The 19954-nt window shown below is 40.0% G+C and overlaps 1 protein-coding gene and 1 long non-coding RNA gene across 2 annotated transcripts in view; one reads left to right on the top strand and one right to left on the bottom strand.

The window, feature by feature from the left end:
• Positions 1-19954, top strand: part of LOC148426880 (uncharacterized) — a 22040-nt gene continuing 2086 nt past the window's right edge. The window contains exons 1-5 of the mRNA XM_088403740.1: positions 1-393; positions 7575-7725; positions 12595-12662; positions 13000-13109; positions 18257-18348. Coding sequence (XP_088259866.1) covers positions 19-393; positions 7575-7725; positions 12595-12662; positions 13000-13109; positions 18257-18348 — 796 coding nt within the window. The 5' untranslated portion in view covers positions 1-18. The remainder of the gene's footprint in view (positions 394-7574; positions 7726-12594; positions 12663-12999; positions 13110-18256; positions 18349-19954) is intronic.
• LOC148426881 (uncharacterized) overlaps positions 16440-19954 on the bottom strand; it is a 16445-nt gene continuing 12930 nt past the window's right edge. The window contains exon 3 of the long non-coding RNA XR_015863846.1: positions 16440-16737. This is a non-coding gene — a long non-coding RNA (uncharacterized LOC148426881). The remainder of the gene's footprint in view (positions 16738-19954) is intronic.

Below are 19954 nucleotides of genomic sequence, written 5' to 3' on the forward strand. Positions count from 1 at the left end.
TGCATTGTATGTGTGTGCATGTGTCTATCTGTATGCGGGTGGAGGGAGGACCTTTGCACACTTAAAGCTGCTGCGAGTGCGTTCAAGGCACACATCTGTGGACAATACATACACAAAGATACCTTTGGACTGAACCTCCTCAGTCTCTACAAGTACTTACAACACGCAACTGCAGGGCACATTGGAGCTTCAAAGGTCAGAAAGCTGAAGAGTGGGCACTGGTTCAACTGCACCATGGGCTCAGGTGCTCCTCTTTGGGTTTGGCTGCTGGGCATGCTGCTGGCTCCTGGAGCATGGAGCCTCCTCAGTGAGGATGAGGAGGAAATGCTGGTGGAACTCCACAATTACTACAGGGGGCAAGTGTCTCCAAGTGCCTCTGCAATGCTGCCACTGGTAAGCAGGAGGAAAACAATGCATCCATTAGGCATGATTCATGTATGTGTGTGTGTGTGTATATATATATATATATATATATGATTTGAACTACCCGTAATTTCCCAAATATAAGATGCACTTAATTTTGAGGTCAAATGCTGGTATTTTCTATGTTACCGTGTCTTTGGCAACAATGTTAAAACTACAGCAAACTGACTAAAACTCATCTTTTGTACATTGTTCATATTTTCTTGTGTTCAAATCCCTAAGTTACATATGTGTTGCACATTAAGCGTGTTTCAAATTTTTACTTTGTGTGCGGTCGGTGAACGCCTCGCCCCTCATGCTGAATGCGCTCGAAGCTGTTTTTCCTTTTTCTCACAATGCGGTTTGAGTTCATTTTACCATCAATTTTGAAGTTGAGCTGCATCTGTGTCTCACGTAGTTTCTGATTGTGTGTATATGCCAAAAGACAGCAATTATTCAATGAGTCAAATGGATTACCTTTCTGTGTTCTCTAACCAGTGCACTCTAAATTGAATCAGCTGGAGCCATAACATTTTTCTCGGTTATATTAATATTCCTGTGGGTGGACAAGGATGGACTCGTACGTTGGTTCAGTCTATCAGCGTCTTTTATTTGAAGAACTTTTACTTTTGGCCTTAATTTTGGGGAAACAAAATGTGTCTTTTGTTTGGGGAACTAGTATACAGGGGTCCTCGACTTAGGACGTTCTTAACCCGAATTTCAGTGTAAATTGGAACATCATACAAATAATAACAAAAATCAATCAATAAATAAAACAGATTACTCTATACGTACTGTACCGTAAAGTATTGTTCTGCCCCTTTTAGCCCCCGTTTAGTCGGATAAATTATGTTATTTGACCGCATTTGATTTTGTAGAGAACTCTTGCTTTAAAGAGCGGTGCAACCAGAAACAGCATGGCGGCCATTTTCGCCCTGGCGCACGTGCGCGTCATTCAGTTGCAAGCCGTGCGGACGTGCACACGGCCGGCAAGAATGGCAGCAGAGAGGCAGGGTGGATTTCAACCGTCACTTTTATTACATCAACAAAACCCCAAAACAGTCTTTCTTGCGCGCAACAACTTGTTTGTTGGCATTTCACCGTTTTTAGATCACTTAATAATATCTAATTTCACTTCCATGGTGATGGTCAATTGTTTACTGCGCACGTTCGTAACCTCGAAACATCATAAGTTGAGACCGTCGCAACCGGTGGACCCCCGTGTGCTGGGAGCCAATCAAGTGTCTTGTAGGAGAAACCATGAACCACGAGGTTTGTCCAAGCTTTCGACATTGACTACAGTACTTCCTGTAGCCCTCTCACAAGTGAGAGAGAAGACGTGGCTGAAGGAGTACTGTGAGGGCAAAACACAGTTCTCGGAAGATGTTACAAATGCTGTTGTAACAAATTGGAATTGTGTAAGTGGAAGTGTAAACTCTTCTTCCCTGTTTTCATGTTTGGTGAGCTTCGATCTATTTTGATGTCAGAGAACTGCCCAAGGCATGTGCAATTACAGTCAACATGTCTGTTTGGCATGCAGGAAACCTTCACAGCATGTCTCTTGGCAGTATCGCTTTTTTATTAATGAAAAAAGAAAAATACGCAAGGCACTGGGGGCACGAAAGAAATGATAGCAAGAGAACACTATACATGTGTCACATGTGCCACAAATGGACCCAAATCGACTTGAATTATTCTAGAAAGCAATGGAAGTACGAATTTTGTGATGATCACAACTTTTTTAATTTAAAAGCGGTCCGTATATCTCTGTGTACAATTTGACATAGTGCATAAGTTGACACCCCCCTCCCCCCCTTTTTTTACATCCATTTGGGTAAATTTCACAAAAAAACCCAGGCATAGGTCTACCCCTGACTTTAATGGTTACACATATCATGGCTTTTCAATTAAAACACATGATGTGCGTTATTAAAATTATGAAATTACAGTACTTTTAAACACATTTCTGTTGTGGTTAGGAAGGGCAGAAACGAGACAAGTGCGAGGCAATGTATGTGTGTGTAGACGGAAATACTCAAATAAATGTTGCAACAATAAAAGGATTTGAAGTTTTAATGCTTTATTTTTTGACAGCGGAATATTGATTTATGTAAAAGTCATCATCACTATCTGACACGCAAAATAGAAATAGCTCCTCTCAACTGAATCCCGGACGTCTTCCCCTTCCCGCTTTTCATTTGCGCAAACATCCTCGTTACTCTTCCATTGGACCCGTCCAATTTATTTGAAATAGAGGTCTTTGGAGATGATTTGCTGATCGTCTTACTTGGGACATTCTTTACCCAAGGAACAACTGTTATGAGAGAAGAGCGTGGAACGTTGCCTTTCGCTGTCCCCCAGGCCCCCAGCTGCCGACATCCATTGTTGGGATGTGCAAGCGTACATCCAAGGGCTGAAGGAGACAAGACAAGCCATCCTTTCCTTTCATAATACCTCAAGGTCCGCCGGAGAACATATTCACACAGCCTCGTTGAAGACAACAGAGAGGCTATAAGGTGGCTATAAGTGGCTATAAGGTGGCACTTGACAAAAGTGAGCAAAAAGGGCAATAATAAACCACTAATAACATAATAGACTTACATTCATACATAAGAGGAAAATGAAGCAAAATATCATGTACAGCAAAATATTATGTATTTAGCAGCTTTCCCACACTGTGCAGCGTTATAAGGTGCATGTGTGTGTGTGTGGTAAAGTGACTGGTAATGAGGCAGATTAGTGTGTGAGGGATTCGTTCAGAATCCGGCCCGTGGATTGTGATGTTCTCTGTGACCCTGTGAAGCCCTTTGAGACTGTGGTGATTCAGGACTGTACAAATAGAATTGACTTGATTTAACAAGCAAAAGGCGGAGCAGGGAGGCTCTGAGTACGTTTGCCATGGGTATTCACGGAGCCAGTTACAGCTAGCTGACCCAGCCCAACTGTGCTCATTCGTACATTGATGACGTGAGGCAGCTTGGAACTGCATGAACTCATGTGAGCAGTATGATATGACACCCATCAATGCTTAAATCTATATGGTGGACTGGTAGTGTGCTCCTACTCAGCATCAGGGCATTTATCCCTTGTCATTTAGGATGTGATTGGTGAGTTGACACAGTCAGCACGAATGGGGAAATACAACACATCTCCGCAAAACTGGTTTGACCCAGTAATGACCCTCAAAACACACTGCCAGTTGGCCCACTTACCTAAATGAATGACAGTCCTTTAACCCTCACTGGGCACATCGGCCGCTGCTCTCAGCAAGGGGTTAAGTGGACCACATCTGGTATCCACAAGGTAGTCAAACTGAATAATCATAGTTGGCCCTGTGTTAGACCAGACAATTTTCAGACCTGTTTCCTGATACCAACCTTAATTCAGTCTTAACCAAGTCAATTTATTGATGAACCATCTATGATCCAAATTGATTAAAAAAAAAACTTGCACACACAACTACAGTATTTTATATATATATATATATATATATATATATATATATATATATATATATATATATATATATATATATATATATATATATATATATATATATATATATATATATATATATATATATATATATACACACATGTCAGGGGCGGTCCATGATTTTCACACGTGCGCCTTTTGCGATGTCAGACTCTCGAATGAATAGCCCTCATATGCACATGTACGCATTACTGGGCTAAACAGGCTATTTTGCGCATTGAGGATTCCTCTTTACCTTCGAACTGAGATATACAATACTGTATATCCACTCAGGTGTCCCATGACGTTTTTAAAAGCACCGTAGCGCGTATGTCCAGCCATGCTTTGGTGTCTCTTTGCTGTCTTAGTTAAACAATGGAACTTTACAAACCCAGTGTAGCTCCAAACATCTAATTGATCCTTTGCAAACAAAAGGCATTCCCAAAAGAACTCGGGACAGGTTAGCTAATAGCTATGCTATGCCTTTAATGCAATCAGCCAAAGCTAACACTGCGTAGCTTGGTTGTTGAGCATTGCACCACTGCCTTCCTGCAGTGAGCATTCACTCATGTCACACTCAACGTGAGGCCTATAGATGGAGACCTTATGACTCAATTGGCAATTACAGCTGTCTAATAGGTATACAGGCTGCTCACATATTCATCTGCGCTTGCGTGGAAGCCCGCAACTGTTAAAGCGAATGCCTCCAGGAGCAGGCAGATTACATACAGTTTAGCTGTTTAGCAAGTTAGCTTAATTCTAATTGGCTAAAAACCCCAGCTTAAAACTACAACACTAAAAGGAGCTAATGGATATAATACGACACAAAAAAAAAAAAAAAAAAAATATATATCTTTACTAAAAAAATAATTTAAAATGAAATTGACTGTCATTAAAGTTATTATAGTTATTATAGTTTATTATAGTTATGATAAAGATGTCAGGTTATGTTAGGCTAGCAGAGAAGGCCTTGCTGGCCCTGACGGCCATATATATATATATATATATATATATATATATATATATATATATATATATATATATATATATATATATATATATATATATATATATATATATATATATATATATATATACTATATTGTTACGAGATTAATCTGTTCCGCAGTTGGGCTCATAAGGTGAATTCACCGTATTGTAATTCACGTATATAATCAGAAAACATCATAAATAAAAAACATAGAAAGGATTTATTTACCTTTGAGTGGCACTTGTCCCTAGTAGGGGTAGCCTGGGCAAGGCTGGCTTTGTATTTCTTGATTATCTCCAGCTTCGTTTCCATATAACTCATGTCATGTCTAACAGATAAAGTTTGCAAAGTCTTCACAACACACCGACCAGCTGTACCATCAAGCTAGATGAAGGCGTTCGGTCAATAGCATATCGGTATTTCTGTGATTGACGTGACGCCGGCCAATAGCATATCCACATGTCCGTGACTGAGACCGGGACTGTGACCTTAATCGACCAATAGCATATCGGCATCTCCGTGACTGTGACCTTATAAGACCAATAGCATATCGGCGATTCCGTGTCATGCGAGAATAGTTAATTTGTTGACGCAGCAAAGCGAAAAAAATAGTGCGGACACACTGACCGGCATGTTAGATTGTTCTTAAGACGAAAGGTTTGTGCGTAAGAGGGGGACAAAAAATAAAAATGATGACTTTTCATCATAAGATGAAAAGTTTGTAAAACAGGGAGTTCGTAAACCGGGGGCTCACTGTATATATATATATATATATATATATATATATATATATATATATATATATATATATATATATATATATATATATATATATATATATATATATATATATATATATATCACCCAATGAGAGCAAGAGTTGTAGTCTACTCCCGCCCCAACTGCCCCAAATGCTGAAATATAATTCAACTGATTTGTATGTTTAACTGCTATGTTGCTGCTCTTTATAGCACAAGCTGCAAACAGCCTGCAGTTGAAATGATAATATTCATTTTGCAGTACCACCAAGCAGTGGAGAAATATGTTCAGTTGAGTGAATAAACTGGGTTGGTTCAAGTCACTACATGTCATTCACAGCTGTAACACAGCTGACTTTACCGGAGATTTGTTTATAGTGGCTCCCTGTCGTTTTCCTGGTTTCAGCTTTCTTGCTGATAAGAGCATTCTTGGATGCATTTCAAGTAATCAATGAATACAGACAAAATTTGAATTATTTCTATGATTGGCTCATGGCATGATAGAAGTTTTTTTTCTTAAATCCCTAATTAAAGACGTTTTTTTTTAAGTAAATTAAACCTCAGCAATACTGTTTCCCTTCTTGTGACAGATGAAATGTAGACACATTAGGACAAATGTTGACACCGCAGAAAATACTCTTGGCATAGTCACTTTTACATTCTACTAGCATGTTGTACCTATAAAAAACTATTGTTAGATTGTTTATTGGGAGCAAAGAAGTACAAACACAGTTTTAATAGACAGCAAGCATACATAGATGCACCAAGGAATAACTAGTTGAGTTCTCGAGCATTACGACGCAACAGCTACCAAGACAGAAATGGTCTTTTATGTATTGCACCGAGAAACATTTTCACCTCATTGAAATAGCTGAGCTGGGAGGTCAATGTTTGCGTTACGTTTTAGTCATGGTTTTACAAATTGAAATGAATACTGTTCACAGTCTTGCTCCACACATTCCATGTACAGGCCTAAAGTAAAAAAAAAAAAACAATGTTTAGAATTAAGTATTCAGAGATGTTTGTATTATTTTGCTTCGAAATATGATTTGAAAGAAAAAATACCTTGCACATAGTTGAGCAAAGGATTCCAGTATGCCTTTCAAGGTGAAAGGTAACCAGACCTTTATCATTCAACAGTGATCTCCTTCTAAAATATATAATACCACCTTCCCAACAGGGGTGAAGAGCATCCAACCTCAGCAGATCAGCCCAGGAAGGAAGGACAATTACCGTATTTTCCGCAATATTAGGCGCACCGGATGATAAGACACACCCTCAATTAATGACACATTTTAAAACTTTTTCCATATATAAGGCGTACCGGATTATAAGGAGCACCCTCAATTAATGACATAGTTTAAAACATTTTCAATCACAATATAGTAATACTCAAAGTAATAACAATAATAACTTAAATAATTACTCTAAACTCTCAATAGCATAATAACTCAACGTCAATATGACCAACCTTGTTCAACTGTAAACACACAAAAGAAGCAGGTAAAGCTTACTTTATCAGTTCATTCCCCATCTACGAATCCCAATCTCAATATTGATTCAAGGTGCACCTGATTATATGGCGCACCATCAGCTTTTAAAAAATATTAAGGCTTTTAGGTGCGCCTTATAGTGCGGAAAATACGGTACACACAGACTGGAATCCCTGCTTGGTACAAAAACAAGCCAGCCACTCGTTCAGTGAGATTATTTGTGTAACACTCTCATCATTGTCTCCAGCAACCAAGGGGCTAGAGCCACTGATTCAGTGCTCACACATATTTTTGTTGATATTCCAAACCAAAGACATTATCTTTTTCATCTTTGATTGTCTTATCCTAGTGTCTTATCCTAGTGTTTTTGGAAACTACGTGTTATCACTATGTGGGGTAGCTTGATGATGCTTGTTCTGACCTATGAGGCCTTCACTCACTTGTTGTTTTTGCCAGAAATGGGACCCAATGCTGAAGCAGGTGGCTGAGGGCTATGCTGCCAAGTGCATCTGGAACCACAATCCGGACCTGATGGATATTGGTGAAAACTTGTATGCGGGCACTGGGCTCCTGGACCTGTCTGTGGCACTAGAGAAGTGGTTCCTCGGTAAGTGTGAAGGATGCACATACCAATCAATGTCACTGAGAGCTATTGTATTACATATGACATTACTCATCATGGACTTCATTTGTTCACATTACATTCTAAATCATTTGACTACATCACAAACTACATAATTTGACCATATTTTGATATTATATTGTTCAACCTGTACTTGGCTCTCGACTCTTGGTGGACGCTTTCCGTTTTGCTCCTCTCCCTCCCTTACCCCCTTTCTTTGCTGACTTTGCCCTGCGCTGTCTTCTGCCTCAACTATAGTAGTCTGGTACAATATTATATTCAGAAATCTAACCATGGAATTGGTCAACTGGGTTCTCGACTCTATTGAAAATAAATTCTCGACGAGAAAAGGCTACTGGGAACCTTCCTTGGTCCTCTGGGGTATCTGCCCGTGAATACACACCTGAGTGAGGGCGATGTGTCTATTGATCTCGTCCAAAGAGGACTTGGAGAACATTTACATTATTGGAATTTTGATAATGGAGATCCTCCTTATTGCAGTTGGTGGATTGCTGATTCATTGCAAGGTTTTCCCAGACAGGCACAACTGCATTGAAGAACATGCTGCTGTTCTTTTTGGAGGCGTTTGGGCAAGCGAACAACCCTCAGATCCATGTGGCTTGTGAATCCAACCGCAACTTGGTTGCGGATATAGAATCCTTGAGTAGACTGTCTTGTCATTGTAGAGAAGTTGGCATTTCATCTCAAAGTAATTGATTGCTATTTTGGCTAATTGAAGCCTTGTTTAGAGTCTCATACTATGAACTCAGGGTCGATCACAATGTTTATGTACCTTCTTAAAAACAACTGTATTCTGGAGTTTTTGTCCTGGATGGAATTTTTCCAGACACTACAAATCTATACCTCCCTCCTCCTACCAAGCGCACTTTGGACTGACAAATAGACAGTAGTCCCACCTTTTTAATTTGCACAGTATGCTTCGTTTATCAGCTGAAGCACACTCTTACGCACACACAAACAGTATGCAGACACCCCGAATTTGGGACCTGCTACAAATGCGCCGGGATCAGTCTGCTCGTTATCATGGTTTGCGTCATGCCCCCCCACCAAGCATTCACATGTATGTCTCAAGATATTGTGGCGATGTTGTGTGATGAAGACTTGATTTAGTCCCCCCTCAACTCCTTATATTTTGCCTTTCTTTCTCAGATCTTGGAGCGTTGCACTTAGGCTGCATGCCAAAAGGCCCTACAGTTCAGTATTCCCATGTTGGTTATAGTTTTGTGTGTAACTTGGACAGTTCTAGCGAATTTAACTGATTATCCTTGCCTTGTAGTTGGGCGGGTGTAATGACAAAAAAGCTACCATATACTTTCCTTTATTCTTTTACTTCATTTCATACTCCATTAGTTAAGTGAGTTGGTTATTACTTATTTTGATGCATGACCGTGAATTACACATTACAAGTTAGTGCTGTCCAACCTAGCCTTGTGCTTTAGGTGATGAGGCCTGCTCGGATGTGAGGCAAATGTCTTCTACGACCAGAACGATCCAGCTACAAATTGATTCATAAATTAAAAATACAAATAAAAAAAAAAACAAGCCCCTATATACTATTATGTAATGATTTAATATACTGTGAACATAGATTTCACTATTACTTGACGGGAAACAGGGCCCAGGGCCAATCCGTAGGGGGCCTATTTTCAAAAACTTAAAATTTGAATATTGTCAAAACCAAAGCAGCTAGCTACCCAAAACCAAAACAGGCACCTACCTTAGGCATATCAAGTCAAAGTCAAAACCAATTTGATTGTGAATTTCTTCACATGCGCTTACCATACAAAAGAATCAAAATCGCGTTTCTCACTATCCTCTGCGTTTTATATGTACAATAACAAAGTGCAGGTGCGCAAGACGAAACAATCCTAAAACTAGATTCTTGACAATAGTAATGTGCAGTATGTTAGGGCTACTTTGCCTAGTGTTGCTAAACTAAAAACTAAACCTAAAAACTAATAACAAAAACCAAGTATGGCAAGAGTACCCCAAGACAAGACATAAGTAGCAGCGTATGACAAGACAATCCAACAGTACGAGACAAAGCAAGACAACTCTGATTGTGGCTGTCCCAGCTGTGTGTATTTGAGGTAGTTGTTATAGTTCTAAGTGTAATCGCTAGTGCAATAGAAGTATATAAATATAAATAATGAATAAATATTATAAATTATAAATAAATATGGCAGCAGCAAGTCTGTGCAAATTTTGCAAGTTCATGAGCAAAGTGTCCAATGACCTAAACTTTGACTGCCAGCTAGGTGTTTCTTCTGGCTGGGGCTTAGTGTGGGAGGGGGAAGGGGGGGGGGGGGGGGTTTAGCAGTTTCACGGGTGGGAAGGGGGGAGAGTTCAGTAGTCTCACGGCCTGGTGGATAAACCTGTTCCTGAGTCTGGTGGTGCGGGAGCGGAGGCTCCTGTACCTTTTTCCGGAGGGCAGGAGGCTGAACAGACTATGTGCAGGGTGACTTGTATCGGTGACAATTGTGATGGCTTTGCTTCTGAGGTGGGTGGTGTACAGGTCTTGCAGGGAGGGGAGTGGAGCACCAATAATCCTCTCAGCTGTCCTCACGATGCACTGTAGAGCCTTCCTGTTATAGTCAGTGCAGCTCCCGCCCCACATGGTGATGCAGCTGGTGAGGATGCTTTCAATGGTTCCTCTGTAGAATGTGGTCATGATGGGTGGCGCCGCACTTGCCAGAGATGCAGTGTTGGTGGTCCAGGAGAGGTCATCGCTGATGTGCACAACCCAGGAACTTGGAACTTGCTCACCCTCTCCACTGCAGCACCGTCGATGGTCAGTGGGAGGTGTTGGGTGTGGCCAGGTCCAGGCTGGGGGCAGGATGTTTTTTTTTTTGTGTGACAGGTGTAGTCGTTCAAAGCACTTCATGATGATGGGTGTCAGTGCCACCGGACGAAAGTTGTTGGCACTGAGTCCTCATATGCAGCAGCATAAAAAAAAATCTAGGTCCTTGACCAAATTAAATCTTGATTATTATTATTTTTTTTTATGTATATATAAGTATAACAAAACTTAAAATGGCTGTAAAATCCACAGATTTTACACTAGATGCACAAAAATCACCAAATGCAGGGATAATTATATTTTCGGGAGCAAAAGCAATATTTAACCTATTTTATAAGGTTTTGCCCAAAATATCAACTTCAAATGTTTTTATTTAGTGCAATTTTGACCTAGGTTTTTAACAACAAATAAATCACTCAATTTTCACACCAGATACTTTACACTTGCAGAAAGCATGCAGAAACATTTTAATTTTACTCAACAAAAGCAAAATTTGCATTTTTCTATATATAATCACAAATTATTTAGGTTGAATCCCGATGTCACTATTGCCACAGCACGTCTTGCCGGCTATCTGGCCCTTGCCCTTCAACAATTACTTTAGCCTGTTGGTGTATGACTTGTGGGCTCCGGTCAGCTTCCTGGACTTGTACCAGTTCCTGTCACACGCCGTTTCCTTCCTGCCCTCCTTGACCCTGCTCCTCCTCCTGCCGGACGGCTGCTCCAAGGCCTTGTTCTTCCTCGCTTCTGAAGTCACGCCCTTAGCACAAAATCAGTTGAAAAACCTGTACCTAGCAAGATCGGGTCTGAGGCCGCCAGGCGTAGCCGGCGTAGTTGCCGAACGCAGCGAGGAGCAAATCACCCATTGACGGATCTGACTGGGTGTCAGGTAGCTCCCTGGCAAACTCGATCAAGATCACCTTGTCGTCCTCCTTCTCCTCTGCCGTGGCGTGGTGTAGGTGGGCCTGCACGTCAAAACGGCCTGCCTGGTCCTCGATGTTTCCTTCCCCACCTTTGTCACCTCCTGCCCTTCCCCTCAGCACTTGTCGTTCCAGCGCATGTCCTGCCTCTGTCCGCACACGTTCATCACTGAGATGATCCTCTGGAGCATCTCTAGAACGTCAGCCGCGTTCCTCTGATCCTCCTTGCGCATGGTATTGACGAGGAGCATCAGCCCGGCGACTGTGTTGGTGTTGATGACCGCCATGATGAGCCAGACGATCTTCTTCTCGATGGAGGAGGGTGCCATTACCTTTTGAGTCAATTTGTAGCCGGCCTTGATCGACTTGTAGTTCTCCCAGCCGTGCCTTCTGGCTCCAGAGTCAGGCTGTCCTCGTCTTCTGCCTCAGGCTCTGCCCCCAGTCTGCCCCTGTGCCGCTCCCCTACCGAGGCCGTTGCGCAAAGTCTGCAAGAGAAATCTCCCATTATGTAATACTGAAGTCTATTCTGTAAATCGGAAAATAGAGTGCAGTACGACCATAATTTGTTTTCTCCAAGCTTGCTTTGTATTGGTTAGTACTACGTTCTTCATTTGCTCTCTCTTTCACTGCAGCAGTGCATTGCTGCATTGTAGCATCTCTTTCAAGGCCTATGTTGGACTTAAATGCGGGAATTGCACTGTATTTCATTTTTATATTTCATTTTACAGTATGTTAATCCTATATTTGATCTTTTTTCAAACAAAGATGTATTCAAACAAGAAAAGACAATATTAACAGCAAAGCACAGGACACATTTACTGCAGGATGTGTCCAAACTCTTAGTTTGGGTCCTCTGAAAACAATTTGGAGGCTTGTTGCTTTGGAACCAGTTTGGGTACTCTGAAAACAATTTGGAGGCTCGTTGCTTTGGAGCCAACGAAGGCTCCGCTTCTAAGGGATATCACCACAGACAGTAATAGTCGTCGCGTTTTTTTCCAAAATCCAATCACTAAAAATGCGTGTGTGTGTGCGTGTGTGTGCGTGTGTGTGTGTGTGTGTGTGTGTGTGTGTGTGTGTGCGCGTGCATGTGTGTATTGGCATGCATGTTTGTAGAGCGTGTCAACTTTGACTTCCATAACAACAGTTGTGATGAAGACAAGATGTGTGGACACTACACACAGGTCAGTGACACAGACACTCACACACACACACACACACACACACACACACACACATGCAATCACACACACAATCACACACACGCACACACACAAATCACCAAGAAGTGTTCCTGGGTCAGATGTGCGCAATGTGAGGCTTTGTCCCCTTTGTGCATCCCCAAACCCTGTTTGTCCTTCATTAGTATCTGGCCTAGAAACTGGGCTCATGACGGACTCTCCCTGTGTGTCATATTGTAAAAGATTTTCCATCTGTCATATTCAGCATGTTGAAGAAGGTTACTTCTTTCAAAGTCTGGTGGATGTGAGTGACATGTGAGACTTTGCCATGACTTTGCAGATGGTGTGGTCGGATACTCACAGGGTGGGCTGTGCTGCCCACCTCTGTGACAACATGGAGGGTCTGGCATGGGAGAAGATCTCTTTCCTGGTGTGCAACTACTACCCAGCGTCAGTGCAAACTTCTCATGATTGCAAGAGCTAGCGTTAACAACACTGACAGTGGTACTTATTAGAATAGCTGGTATTCAGAGGTGGGCATTAACATTAATACTGAGGTAAGGTCACATCGCTGACGGGCATCCATTTTGCTGATGAATGATGACATATTTTGAAAGACTGACAGACATAACATTGACAGGAGTGGGCTTGAGTGAAGTCTCAGTTACCCTGACCGTAGGATGTCAGCCCACCTCTCAGTATGCGGCAACTCTAGCGTGATGACAAATCAAATGTTTTAACTCTGAAAAAAGAAGGCAATGGTTCCTGACTTAGTTTGTCACGTTCAGGTGTCGTTTAAAACATTGAGAAGTTCCCACCAGTTTTAAATTACCACCTGTGTTAGTGATGATATTTTTTTATATTTCTACAGGGTGAAGACAATTGTAGGAATGTGCATGTGAATTTTGGCGGTGATCGGTCATAACTTTCCGACATTTTTTTTTTATTTTATTTTTTTTTACTACAGCCAGCCAGCAACTCATTGTCAATGGGGAGCATACAGATTATACAGCAGACAGATTCATAACCACAGGCAGGTGGCAATACACAGGAGGGGTTTGTGCACAGACGTGAAGTTGTGTGTTGTGAAACCTCACTGTCGTAAAAGCAAGAATTGTATTGAAAAGACTTTGCACTCACAGATTTTAGATTCATAGTCACAAGAAAATAATTCAAACCCACACAATTTGGATTCGTAGTCACAAGAAAAGATTTCAAAGCCTCACGACCGAGCCAAGTCAGCGGGTTTCAAGTCACCGCATGGAGATAAAAAGTCCCTCGGCGAGAATAAGTCATCCCGCTGAGATCAAAAATCACTGGGCCAAGATTTATAGTCATGTAATTGCATTATTAATTTGTAATTATTGCAATATAATTTGTTTGGAAACTCCTGATGTTAGATGTCCATGGCAGAATTGTCACAGGAAAATTAACCAACATAGCACCATCGATGAGTGGAACACTGAATTATCGCTTCGGTAAGTTGCAGTTTTGATATTTAACTTGATTCCGAATGCTAAGTAGAACGCACACATGAGAATGGTTACGTGCTAAGCTAATCATTTGCTGCTGGGATGCTTCGATTCTTCTTTTGCATCAGATCAGGGAAATATAATGTTCTTATCCGTCATGGAAAAGGACACCTAATGCTGCCTAGTGGCCTACTGTAAATACATCACTGTTTCAAATCAAATCCATCATCACATGAACCTGAAGTACTGTGGATCTGTTTTATTATTATTATTATTATTATTATTATTATTATTATTATTATTATTATTATTATTATTATTATTATTATTATTACTTGAAGTATGCTTGGCTTTGTAACAGCTGTAGTTTTAAAATGTTTTTTTTTTATGACAGAAAAAGCTGATGCTTTCTATTTTGTCTGCAATGAGTTCAACAAAGACAGCTTGCAACTGAGACCATCCAGGAGGACTTGCATTTTATAAGATAGGGATCTTTAGTACTGTATTCAGATTTGTATTGTGATTTATATAGTTTGTAGCGCTAGTTTCACTGACAGGGTAGTTACTGAAACAGTATTATCTTTGGCATCCCTTGAAAATGGTCCTCGCTCATTTAAAAGCGTCTTGCAATTAGAAAAATTGATTTAGACCATACTCTACAATAACCAAAAATTAAACTTGCTAAAGTTCCAATGTGTCATTCAAAAATTGACAAATTGCATTGCGGCTCTACTTTGTATTGATATATCATGGTCTCAAATCTTGGTGCGAATTGTCATACCGGTAGATTGAGCCTGAGCTGCCTTTACTGAATCACTTTGTCTACATATTGGCTCGGAACAATTCCTATTCATGTTGAAAATAGAATTACAACCGGGCTTTTTTGACATGTATGGTATACATTCACACTATGCTGGTACTCTAACGTGTATTACAATACACAAAGGAACACTAAATAAAAATACTGTGCTGTTACTATTACGTGCATTACAATACACAAAGGAAGACTAAATAAAAATAAAGACTGATTAAAGTTTGTCCTTCCATGGCTTCACGACTTCAACCAGTTCATCCTGTATGCTACTAAGTGAACATTTAAAAGAATTTAGTGTACCAACATCCTTTATCACACTTGAATTAAAAAGCGTCGGCTCGGTGGAGATGTGGCTAGCATTTTTGCCACGTAGTTTAGGGACCTGGGTTCAAATCCACCTGGCTCCAGCCCTCCTGTGTGGAATTTGCACGGTCTCCCCGAGTCCACAATCCAAAAACATGCATGTCACTTGAATCAAACATACTAAAATGTCCTTAGTTGTGATTGGGTGCATTGTTCGTTGTTCGTCTCTGTGTGCCCTGCAATTGGCTGACCACCAATCGAGGTATCCCCCACCTACTGCCCGATGTCAGCTGGGATCAGCACCAGCAAGGCTGCGACTCTAAAAAATTGATGCATATTAAATAGCTTACTCCATGCATTTACTCCACGTATTTCTAGCTGAATCCAAGTACGAAGGAAGATTAGTTTGAATCATGATGGATGGATGGATGGATAAAAATTTATAGGACGATCTACTTCAGGCTCATGTGACGATGGATTTAATTTGAAACAGTGATGTATTTAGGTCGCTAGGTGGCACTGTTTCTATATTTCAGTTAATGAAATGGCAAAGTTGAATGAAAATTAATTACTACAGTATTTTTATCATGCTTTTCCAGTAAGTACCAGGCACCAAAGTTATGAACGGAAAAGAACATATTTCCATAATCTGATGCAAAAGAAGCTTCAGAGTGTCCAAGCATCACATGAGCTTAGCACATAGCCATTCTCATACGTGCGTTCTACTTAGTATTTGGAATAACGTTAAATAACAAAACTGCAAGTTACCAAAGCAAAAATTCACTAGCGCTGGGCAATAATATCCATACATTGTATTGCGAAGTGACGCAATATGCATATAATATGACAGTTTCCAAAAAAGTATATCGCCCATCAGTTTTGAAACACCTTTTGATAATTTTTTATTATTTTTTTTAAATCAATTTACTCTGGAGTGGCTTTCGTATCATGATTTTTTATGTTATGAATCGTGTTTCACACGTGAATCAAATCACTAAATTTGTCACGAGTAACCACAGGACTCAGGCGAGTTAAGGATCCCAACCAGACACTCAAGGAGGAAATAGTGTGTAACCGTTTATTGGACGGAAAGCGCATTCTAGGCGTGGAAACAGAAATAGTCCAAAACTGGCAAAGTACAACAAAAAACGCAAAGTACAAACATAAAGAGAGACTAAACTGTCTAGGAGAATGAGTCCAACAAGGAGTCGACGCCACGAGGGAGCTGGGTCTGCAGGAGAGCGACTAGGACAAAGAAGCAACAAAAATCATCAATAAGCAAAAATTCCAAAAGAGCAAAGTACAAACACAAAGGAGGAGATGCGGGGCGGCAACACTAGAGAATTCACTTGGCAGCAGGGAGCGTAGCGAAGGGATAACCCAGTAACGCTGTCCTGCGCTGGCCAGCCTGAAAGCCCTTGATGACAAACGGGTAACAGGTGTGCATGGCCAGCGACCCAGCCCCCTCTTGGTGGAAGCAGCACCTCACCTAGACACAAATAACAAAAATAAGACAAAGAACAAAAATAAGACAAGACATGGCAGGGATGTGACAAAATGTAAATCCAAGCACTTCAAAAACAGCACATCAAATGTTACAATACATGACCTTTTGAATGACAACATGTTCCAAAGCCAATGTGGCGGCAGAGGAGGAGTACAAACAGCAGGAAAAGAAAACTTCATCATACGACGATAACATTTGTAGTCTTATCTCAGGCTTCCTTCGCCTGTTCAGCCATATTAACAAGCAGTTGAATCTCATGTTGTGCTTAATTCAAATGGGAATTTTTGAGTTTCAAGTTTTGTTTCGTTTCTTTTATACGCTAAGCAAGTTTCATCATATGAAGAAAAAAAATGTACATAAATGACTGTTTGTTGAGGTATCACTGTATTTGATAAATTATAACAATACAATTCTCCTTGGTTTTTGTTTTGTTTGTATTTTTTCACCAAAGCGAGTGACGTTACGGATCTGTTTTACAGTCGAAGAGCAAAAATCGCAGAAAAAGAAGTGCGCAATAAGAGGCCCCATGAGCGCCATGTGAAAGAGTATTCTCCCCTGCTCTGGACATTTTAACATAGTCAGGGGCATGCTTGAAATATAAAAAATGTGGAGATGCTGCTTTTTTTTTTATGTCGAGTGCTCATCGATGTCAATAATGTGTGGCTTCATAAAAAGAATAGAATTTGTCTTCTGATAATTTCCTTCTGTTTTTTCAGTCATTGTTAATATATGCCTTTGATGTTTTGTTTTTTTTGCAAACATTGCCCAATATACTGTATTGCAATACGTATGGCAATCCTCCTTTTCTGCATTGCAAAATATCACAACACACTTTTAAGACACAATACCCAGCACTATAGTTCACTGTCCCACTCATTGATGGTGGTATGTTGCCTTTGGGTGGATTCTGCCACGGACATATTACTTCAGGAGTTTCCAAACAAGTAATATTGCAATGACTACAGAGTTATGATGCAATTGCACGATTACTTTAAATCTCGACGTGGTGACTTGAAATCTCACCGGGCCCACTTTTTATCTCTGTGCAATGACTTGAAATCGGACCCTGCTGAATTGTATCTAAGTCAGGTAACTTTTTATCTCAATGTGATGAATTTGAATCTTGTCTTTTTTTCTTTTTCTTTTTCTTTTTTTTTTTTTTTTAATTAGGTGACCCTAATACGCCGTTGTAAAAGACAAATGACGGACCAGCCAAATTTACTAGTGCACCCACCTCTGCAAATCTATTGCTCACAGAACATCTACTCAGCACTAGAGCTACATTTTCTTATGTACCTAAGCTAATGCGAGGACTAAACAAAGTATAACCCAGTGTCAGCGCTGCTTTTCACCATTATCTGTATGCAAATGAATGATTATATAAAACTATTAAAATGCCACTGTGCAGTAAGCTTAGCCTCCTGTGGGGTTTTTGCAATATGCTGGCACTGATATATGTGTGTGTGTGTGTGTGTGTGTGTGTGTGTGTGTTTGTGTACAGTGGAAACTACGAAGATGAGCGCCCTTACGTGGAGGGAGATTCATGCTCCAAATGTCCAGAAAAACTACAAACATGTGAAAACAACCTATGTGGTATGATATTATCATAATTAGCTTAGTGCTAATGTATGCACACACTTTTTTAACATGCCATTTTACATGATACATTGTTTTTTTGTTACAGAATACATTACGGTGGCCCTGAAGTGCCAAAAATGACAGCTAAACAAATTTTAAAAATGCAAGAACTAAAAACTAAATAAAACAAAAAATAAGTGCAACAGCTAATCAAAACACAAACAACTAACCCGCAACAGCAATTTTAAAACAGGAAAACCTCAGTGCAGCTTATTGCTTCTTTTTTCTTGTTTGAATCTTTTTTCTTGTTTGCGTCTTTATTCTTGCACGTGTCCTTTTCTTGTTTGCGTCCTTTTTCTTGTTTGTATCCCTTTTCTTGTTTGCTTTTTTCTTGTTTGCTGCTTTTTTATTGTGTGCTCCTTTCTTGCGTGTTATTTTTCTTGTTTGCTTTTTTTCTTGAACTATATTGAGCGAGCAAGGATTTATTTTGAGCAAAGAAAAAGATCTTTAGCTCGCAATAAGAGTTTGAGCGAGCAACAATGGATTTTGCTCACTCAAAATCGCTCATGATTGTGGCACAAATATAATTCCACAAGCAGGACATTGCTGAAGGCCTAAGTGTAAAATACATGCACGCATTTATAAGTAAAACATTAACTTAATTACTGTTAATATTTTGTCCACAAAAAATAATCAACATAAAGTGTCAGACCTGCTCTCTAAAAGAAATTATTATAAATACATATTTGTTCACAGAAAAATGTTAAAGCTAAAGCATCAGGTTTGGGGATACCAGTAGAGATCTCTTCACAAAAAAAAAATCATTAACTTAATTATGAATAAATATTTGTTCCCCAAAAAATAATTAACATGAAGTGTCAGACTTGTTCTCAAAAAGAAATAAATATTTGTGCACAGAAAAATATTCAATTTAAAGTGTCCTCTTTTGGGAATATATTGGAGATGTGTTCACAAAAATAAATCATTACCATGATATTAGAGATGTGTTCACAAAAATAAATCATTAACTTGACATGTAACGAGAGGTGGCAGAACAGATTGGGTCAAACCATTCTTGTATGAGGGAGAATCTGAGTTTTTACAATAATGAAATTGAATAACCTACATAAAACATTTTTATGAATATATAGTTTCTTGAAACATGTCAATAATTCAATAATTACAGCGGACACACGGGTTACAGAGTCCCGGTCTTATGTTTTTTTTCATGTTGTGATGTGGAATACTGAGTTTTTTTGTCCCGTCTTTATGGTATTTTCCCTGCTTTGCGACAAAAACATTCGTCATGACTCTAGGGGGTTGGCTGTATTTGTTTTGTCTTGCCTTCATCTGCAGGTGTTTTTAGGTGATTGCACATACTTTCTGTTCTGTTGTCTTACTGCCTCCATGCAACGCGTCACTACAATGCTGGTCCGCTTTTGTTCAGTGTCTCCTCACGGAGATCCTGGTCTGCTATTGGTCAGCCTCACTCATTTCAAAATGGCGGAATGTTAAAGCTTTGTTCTATCGCGAGTGGCTATGAAACCGTATTTATAGTGCATTTTACTGCTTAATTCAAACTTGAATGTGTTAGTTATGGGTCCCAAGATTGCTAGTGATG

Source organism: Hippichthys cyanospilos, chromosome 2, assembly GCF_059441005.1.
Source record: "Hippichthys cyanospilos isolate Australia breed blue-spotted pipefish chromosome 2, RoL_Hcya_1.0, whole genome shotgun sequence".
Lineage (NCBI taxonomy): Eukaryota > Metazoa > Chordata > Actinopteri > Syngnathiformes > Syngnathidae > Hippichthys > Hippichthys cyanospilos.